At 41.5% G+C, this 8,159-nt stretch overlaps 1 protein-coding gene across 7 annotated transcripts in view; it reads left to right on the forward strand.

Annotated features, from left to right (window-relative positions):
- Positions 1-5,113, forward strand: part of mast2 (microtubule associated serine/threonine kinase 2) — a 122,352-nt gene extending 117,239 nt beyond the window's left edge. For all 7 annotated transcript variants that reach the window (XM_026933585.3, XM_026933586.3, XM_026933588.3 and 4 more), the window contains 5 exons: positions 290-516; positions 610-732; positions 815-951; positions 1,068-1,252; positions 1,853-5,113. In XM_026933585.3, coding sequence (XP_026789386.2) covers positions 290-516; positions 610-732; positions 815-951; positions 1,068-1,252; positions 1,853-3,762 — 2,582 coding nt within the window. In that variant the 3' untranslated portion in view covers positions 3,763-5,113. The remainder of the gene's footprint in view (positions 1-289; positions 517-609; positions 733-814; positions 952-1,067; positions 1,253-1,852) is intronic.
- Positions 5,114-8,159: the final 3,046 nt, after the last annotated feature.

An 8,159-nucleotide genomic window follows, 5' to 3' on the forward strand; every position in this document is an offset into this window, starting at 1 on the left:
TTCCTAAAGGCAGCCTAAACTTTAATTGAAACCTTTTGAGGAAATGAATTTGAGTCAGTATATTGGTCAAAGTGCAAAAATGGTCAGTGCAGTAGTTTTGCCTTATTCTTTGAAGAAACAGAGGGAGCAGAAAATACTAGTTAGGAAAAATATAAAATGTAAGAGCCTATTGTGTTCTGATTTGCAAATGAACAACATGTAAAATGTTACATTTCTCAAGCAATTTATTATGGTGAGTTTTCAGTAAGTGTAATTTTCACATTTTACATTTTAATTTCCTGGGCTCCAGAGCACCACGGCGCCTCTCCTTTGGCCAGCCCCATGTCTCCTCACTCCCTGTCCTCCAATCCATCGTCTCGGGACTCATCTCCCAGCAGGGACCTATCACCGGCTGTTTGCAGCGTGAAACCTGCCATCGTTATCCATCGAGCAGGCAAGAAATATGGCTTCACGTTGCGCGCCATCCGTGTCTACATGGGAGACACTGATATCTACACTGTACACCATATGGTCTGGGTGAGTTAGTTAGACCTCTAATAGAGATCATTTTGAATTTTTGGATCCTGTTATAACTGTATAATTAAAGTGTGTTGTCTGCCTTTTTTTCAGCATGTGGAGGAGGGAGGACCAGCTCATGAAGCAGGTCTAAGAGAGGGAGACCTCATCACACATGTTAATGGAGAACCGGTCCATGGCCTTGTTCACACAGAGGTTGTGGAGCTCATTCTCAAGGTACATACAAACACAAACACATGTTCTTTCCATGTTACAAATTGAGCATGTTTAATCTAAAACTAGCTTTTATTTCATGCAGAGTGGAAATAAGGTGTCTATATCAGCCACTCCCTTTGAGAACACATCCATTAAGGTTGGTCCAGCTCGTAAAAGCAGCCACAAGTCTAAAATGGCTCGGCGCAACAAAAAGACCAAAACAAGAGAGGGACAGGACAGGTGAAGTTCATTACATCTTTCACGTTCTGTTTATGGTTGTGAATAGTAATAGTTTAATAGTTTCTCTATATTGAATTGTAACTGTGTGTTTTGTGCCCATGGGTACATTCTTGCAGTAAGAAAAAGAACTCCCTATTTCGGAAGATCACTAAGCAGGCATCTCTCCTGCACACCAGTCGCAGCTTGTCATCTCTGAATCGTTCGGTGTCATCGGGTGAGAGTGTGCCTGGATCTCCCACACACATGTCCCCCCGCTCCCCAACACAGGGCTACCGCTCCACACCGGATTCAGCCCATTCTGGTAAAGTGTTGAGCATGCTGCCTTATGTACTGCTGTTCACATCTGAGCATTTTTTTCTTCCTGATCAGTATTGATGCTCTGAACTCCCCAAGTGCTTCTTAAAGCTGTAAAGCTGTGAAATAAAAAGTTGTTAATGATGTTCTCTCCATTCTGTCTTTATGCATTTGTTAATGTGTTGGCCTATTTGTTGTGGTACAGTAATTGGTATAGCACTTCTGGTCATAAAGTTAATGATTCAGCTACAATTGGGCAGCAAATTCTTTGTCACTTTTACCTTGACATGACACTGAAGTGACGCTTGTGCATTGCATAAGTAACTTTCTGTCTCATCCACACCAACTGTTTGTCAGTAAGCCTTAGTGGAATGAGTAAACAAATAGTATTATTATTATTATTATTATTATTATTATTATTATTATTATTATTATATTTACTCTAGTTACACCTGATCACACATCACCAGCAGCACATTGTTGTAGATGATTCATGCTTCAATACCATGTTCATTTTGCTTATATGGTATGATTATATATTTTGAAAGTACGTTTAAATGATTCATAGAACACTGAAACAGTGTGTGGTTTTTGTCTGTTACTGCAGTTGGGGGAAATTCATCTCAGAGCAGCTCTCCCAGCTCCAGCGTGCCAAACTCTCCTGCCAGCTCTGGTCAGATCAGGCCCAGTTCCCTTCACGGCCTGGCCCCAAAGCTGCAGCGCCAGTACCGCTCCCCTCGGCGCAAGTCTGCTGGTAACATTCCCCTGTCACCGCTAGCCCGTACTCCCTCACCCACGCCCCAGAGCACCTCCCCTCAGCGCTCCCCTTCTCCACTGCCCAGCCATGCACTCCTGAGCTCCTCCATTGGTCAGTCCTTTCCTGTAAAACTACACTCTTCGCCTCCACTAGTGCGCCAGATTGCTCGTCCAAAGAGTGCTGACCCGCCTCGCTCCCCTCTGCTGAAACGTGTGCAGTCAGCTGAGAAACTGGCAGCCTCACTCTCATCATCCTCCTCGTCTCCCTCTCCTTCATCTGCTGCCGATAAAAAGCTGCCGGTGTGCGCCGGCCGCAAGCACAGTCTGGAACTCTCGCACACAGAATTTAAGAAGGAGATGCTCCAGCGGGAGCCAAGTTTACAGAGCTTGCAGGAGTGCGCTAGTGAGACTCTTCTGGGAGGGAGGGTGTCTCCAGCAGAAAAGGGCACTCTGCAGAAGCCTTTAGCACGTAAGCTAGGTCGGCAGGAAGGTCCTGACTCTGCAACTGGATCCTTAGGGCTGGCTCCTGGTAAGAGCAAGCTGAAGGACAAGCTGTCAGCTATCCGGCAGGACCGTGCCGAACGCAGAGAGTCTCTGCAGAAGCAGGATGCCATCCATGAAGTGGATTCCTCTGAGGATGAAACAGATGAGGGTTCAGAGGACAGCCAAGATGGACGCAGGACAACTTTTGTCCCTCCTAGCCATGTGCTTCGGCCTACAAGTGTGATAGGATCCCCACATATCAGGACAGGGCCAGCTGCTTTAACTACTCTGTCTCTGACCCCATGCCCAGTGGCTCAGTCCGGCTCTCCTCAGCTCAGCCAAGGTCTACAGGCCCAAAACCAGACGCAAGCCCAACCTCCATTGCTGGCAGCTAACGGCTCTGAGCAAAAACCCACCCAGACCCTGATATCTACTCCCTCTGCTGCCTCTACCTCAGCACTACCAGAAAATTCCAGCGAGAGACGGGGAAAGGTTCAGGATTCTGTGTCGAGCAGTAAAACACCTGGTCCTCAACCCAGTTCTCTGTCCAGCACTTTTTCTACACCTGGTAGCGCATTTACCACTGTCAGCAAGGACCCTTTTGTCAAACCCTCAGCGCCCCCTCCAGACCATAGGACTGCCAAAGTGAACAGCAAGCAAGAACCAAGCACAGTGCCTGTCATAACCCGGGAACCCCAAAACCCTACTCCACCAACTGGAGGCATCACGAAGGAGATGAAGGAGGCAGACAACCGGAGACAAGCAGCCGCTGCTGCCGCTGCTGCAGTATCCTCCTCCCCCTCCACAGCAGCTGAGAGTGGAGTGGATAAAGTGGTTTCCCAGCTGGCCACAGTGGCCAAGAGCATGCTAGGGCCAGTAAAGCTCAACATCCCAGGGACCAAGGAGGCCCGACCCCAGGCAGACATGGTGCACCCAAAAAGCAAAGATCCACATTTGAACAGTACTCGTTCTCCTGAAAAGACATTTCCATCTGTTGCTTCTGTCTCCCAAACAGGGCAGCAGTCTGAATCCCCCACTCGACAGTTTTCTGCCATATCTGAGTTACCTTCAACTTCACAGAGGTTCCAGGAGACTGCAGGAACTTCAAAGAGGCCTTCCACCCCAAAAGACAGCTCGTCAGGCCCAGGAGAATCCCAGGAGAGGCCAGGAACTCCACGGAGCAGTGCCTCTCAGAGGCCCAGTCCTGAAGCGCATTCCCAGAGCCAGGCTAAACCCAGTTCCTCCACACAGCAAGACAAATCCAGCAAGAAGACATAGCAGCCTTGCACAGAAAGAAATGACAACTCACCTAACATGCATGTTGAAAAATAAAAAATGTACTTCACACTAACCGAGAGAGGAGAGAAACGAAAGAAGAAAATTCAAGCAAAGGAGCTCAGCAGCTTCATTGTGGATTGTTCTGTATTGAGGGATTTGGATTGCTTTTATTTTCTCCTTTACCACTTTTCTCAGCATTGTTTTATTAAGTTCAGGAAAAAAAAGAAAATATGGGGCTAGAAATAAACCATTTGAAAGACAAAAATTGTAACATTCAATGTGTGTTCACTTGAATATTAGGTTCTCACTTTATTTGCTGTTTTAGATCTAGTGGTGCCTTAATATAAACTTAAAAGTCCTCACTTGTAAGTCCTTTTGCCATTCATTGATGGAGGTAAGATGTATCTCAGCAATAAAATCAGCGTATGCTTAGCAATTTCTATTAATGTAGTAGAATCCTGCGTTAGGTTGGCTGAAAACCACCACTACATTTTCCATCATTTGCTATTTTATTGATGACAGGTTGAGTACTGTACAAATTGTATGTCTGATTTCTGATGAATCTGGAATATTACACACTTCTCAGTAGTGCTAAAATTAATTATGGTTTATTGTGTGGTTTATTTCCACAAAAGAGCCTATAATAATATTTAAGACAGGTTTCCCAGGTAAGAACAAAAGGTTAAATTAGATGTGTGATTAAAAAAAAAAATCACATCTGTCATTTTTTCATCTTGTCTTTTTTCAAGTTGCTTAGCTGTAGCACCCTCAGATCTGTAGAAACTTATTTCGTCAGCCAGGTTATGTGTGTTATTATTGATGGTTAAACATCTGGCCACATGTAAATGCATGACGTGTAGATGATTGTAAATGATGGACTGATACTAATGGCATCGTCTGATTTTAATGTCTGTATTCATACTGAAAAAAGCGGTCCAAATTGGAAATGTTTTATTGTTTTTATTTCTAGCCCCTGCTCTCTTTTTTTTATCATTATTAATAACAACTGAAACGTTTTTATTTTTAGGATCTGGACCAACTTGCTGTGTTCTTTCTGTATATTTGCCACTAATCTTTTAAAGTCAGAAAACTTGTACATGCTTGTTAATGAGTGAGCGAGTGTGCGTGTGGGGGGAGTGTGCGTGTGCGCTTATATAAATGAATATTTAAAGTTCTGTGTCAGTTTTATATCCAAGTGTATTGGGAGTGTATCTTAGATTAGATTCTGTCTTTGCCATTTCAGCTGTGTCTGATTTAGACATTTATTACTAGCAGGCAAGGATGTATTTGCACAATCCCTTTTTACTTTGTGTCATATGAAAATGAAAACTAATAAAATACAGTCCAATCAGATCCCAGGGCTTGTTGGGGTCTTGAGGGGTTTGACCAATCATTTAACCCCTTTTAACTTGTCATGTTATGTGGCTACATTTATGTGTTTACACCAACCTGAGTGAATCGGATGCCTGTGGAAGTTTAAGTGCACTCTCCTGTTTCTCCTGTTCATACTGGGTTTTTATGCCTATTTGTGCTGACATTTACAGAATATCAAATACTTTCATTTAGTGTTTTATCAGCGCTGTTATAATGCTATATATTAGTCAATGAAGAGTTATAACTGATCCAGTTTTAAACAGTTGTTGATTAATTGCAGGGTATTCATAAATGTCATTTCATAGCGAATCTGATTATGTAGGACAGGTCAGTCCTGAATGTCTCACAGTTTAAAAACAACCCTACTATAGTTTGCAGCTAACTTTGATTTCTTAATATCTTCTTAATAAGGAGAAATTAGTAGTCACATGATGGTTTGTACAGTAATTCAGAAATGTTCTATCTGTATGAAATGAAATGCTCTTGACGGTTCTTTGAGCCAGAAGCTTCATTTCAAGCTTAACAGTTTCTGTGAGTATTTTACATTTTGTGTCTTATTGTCAGAGCTGGCGTTTTGCCATTATGCATCTGATTGGCTCTCTCCTGAATTCACAGCTTGATGCACAGGACCAAATATTGAGCTGCAACAATCTTTTCCCTCCAGAAGATATCTGACATAAACCTTTTACCTCTTTATTATGACTGAGTCTAGGGTGGAGGCTAAAGTGTGGAGGTGGGTAGAGATTACTAAAAATATGTTAGTGGCTTATTTTAGCCATAAGCTATGGACTGTACTATTATAACAGCTATGACTCTGCTGTTTAATTTTATCCAAGTCAAGCACAGTTCGACGATTCTCCTGCTTTAAACTAAACTAAACCAAATTCTTTATAATGCTAACAGCAAATTATTTAATCAGAAATCTCTCAATAAATGAAATAAAATGTCAAATTTAGAAACCAGATTTTTATTATATTTTCGTGACATCATTCTCAATTAAACTGACCAACCTCACATACAATCTTCATGACTGGGCCAAACCACTGGGTGTCTAACCATAGGAGGCCCAAGTAGGTGTGTTTTAGGAGAGAAATCACCAGTGTTGGTCTCCAGCAGTCCACTGGATTCTAATGTCCATTACAGTCCACAAGTTATGGTTAAGCATTATAATTATACCTTGTTACTGTAATGTTAATATAGTATAATATCCAAGTAATGTTATATCTGGAATAATGAGGAGCAGAAAGTCTCTGAACCTTGACTCTTTGGGCTGTGGCTTGTATGGTACTCACACACTCACTGTTGGATAGTTATGCTATATGTTCAGATCTGGTTAAAGTGCCAGAATCCTGTGGAGTTGTTCACTAATAAGTCTTGCAGCCATATGGCATCACACAAACACACTGTGGGCGTGTGATATTACAGCCAGCCCTTCTCACCCTCTGTCTATAAAACGGAACCACTAAAGCACCAGTGAATGGAGAGACCACCAAGATAGTCACACTGCATATAATAAGTATCTGAAATAACAGCTGGACAGAATAGGTGCCACACCACTTTCCTGAGGGATCTTTGGAGATTATAGTATATGTCTTGTGTTCTCTGTGCTTTGTTTTTCCATTTTTGCGCAAGACAGGTTGTACAATAACGAATGAACAGAGATGGGATTTGAAAAAAGAAAAAACTGCTAGTTAAACCAGTGCAATATCTTTTTCATTTCTGTTGTGGTAAGACGCATGTTTGTTGTAACTCCTTCCTTAAGAACAATAAAGATTTTTTTTTTTTTTTTTTTTTTTTAAGAAAGTTGTCTCCCTTATTTTTCCATGAATATGTGCCTGCTTTTATTTTGGCAGACATTAAGCTGTGTAGATGATGTGGCCCCTTCAGACCAGTGCTCATTTTAATCTAAAATATACTCCAAGCTGTAATTTAAACAGTTACTTGAAATGGGGTCTTGGGAGAGTATATTATATAGTGTAGGTTTGGAATGAGCAAATCCTTGGTGAATTGGTGTCATCACCTGTCACTCCATCTTCTCATCTCTGTTCCACTGCTGGGAATTACATCAGGAAAAATAACCCCTTCAACTTAAATTATTTGCCTCAAGTAACCCTCGAGATGTTGAGGAACAGTAATAGAAACATCAATAAATGCTGCAAAAAAAAAAAATGGCACGTTTTTACTTTCTGTAATATTAATACTGAACATTTTTTTACATTCATTGTTTTAAAAACTATTTGACTGGTTTTGTCACTTTTATTCTTTCATTAGGTTATAAACTTATAATAATAATAATAATAATAATAATAATAAAAGAATGCCCCTTGTTTTGATAGTAAGTTTTGGTTAACTTTGTTAGAATGTTTAGACATTTCTGGTGATGTACATTTAAAATGTAGTTATATCTGCCCAAATTTTATAGGGTTCAAATGAGACATTTTAGACACGAAGCATGATTTATCCACTGAGCAGTAGGACTCTACATTACATTAAGTTTTGCTGCACTAACACTGCTTTGGTTGTGACATAGTAGTAATTTGTCACTTTTTACATCCAAAGTCACTGGAATGTACTGTGTCTTGATTGTTTTTTTATTTAATTTGACAATTATATTTCCATCACAATCTTAAGAACCCCCTGTAATGCCATGACGAAGCCCAAGGGGTTTGGGCAGTCCTAAAACAAAAGGGTTTGTGAGCGAGGCATAAGATAAGCCATGAGGTTAATTGACATGGCACACTGAAAATAAGCTTTGACAAGGCCAACATTAATGGAGCCTCATTAGATTAGTGTATGTATGTGCTTGCTCTCTCGGGACCCCGGTGTGGGGTGTGTGACTATCAGAGATCCACCCAGTTGGTGGAAAGAAGAAGAAGGGGTCACAGGTTATCCTGTCTGCTTAAAAGGCGCCAGCAATGTGGGATAATTGGTCTCTGGTCTGGCTTCACTCAGCTGGTTCTTCTATCTGTGTGTGGGCAAGTTTGTCTTTACGTCTCAGACCTTGCCTGAGTGTTGTACATGTG

This window comes from Pangasianodon hypophthalmus, chromosome 2 (genome assembly GCF_027358585.1).
Source record: "Pangasianodon hypophthalmus isolate fPanHyp1 chromosome 2, fPanHyp1.pri, whole genome shotgun sequence".
NCBI lineage: Eukaryota > Metazoa > Chordata > Actinopteri > Siluriformes > Pangasiidae > Pangasianodon > Pangasianodon hypophthalmus.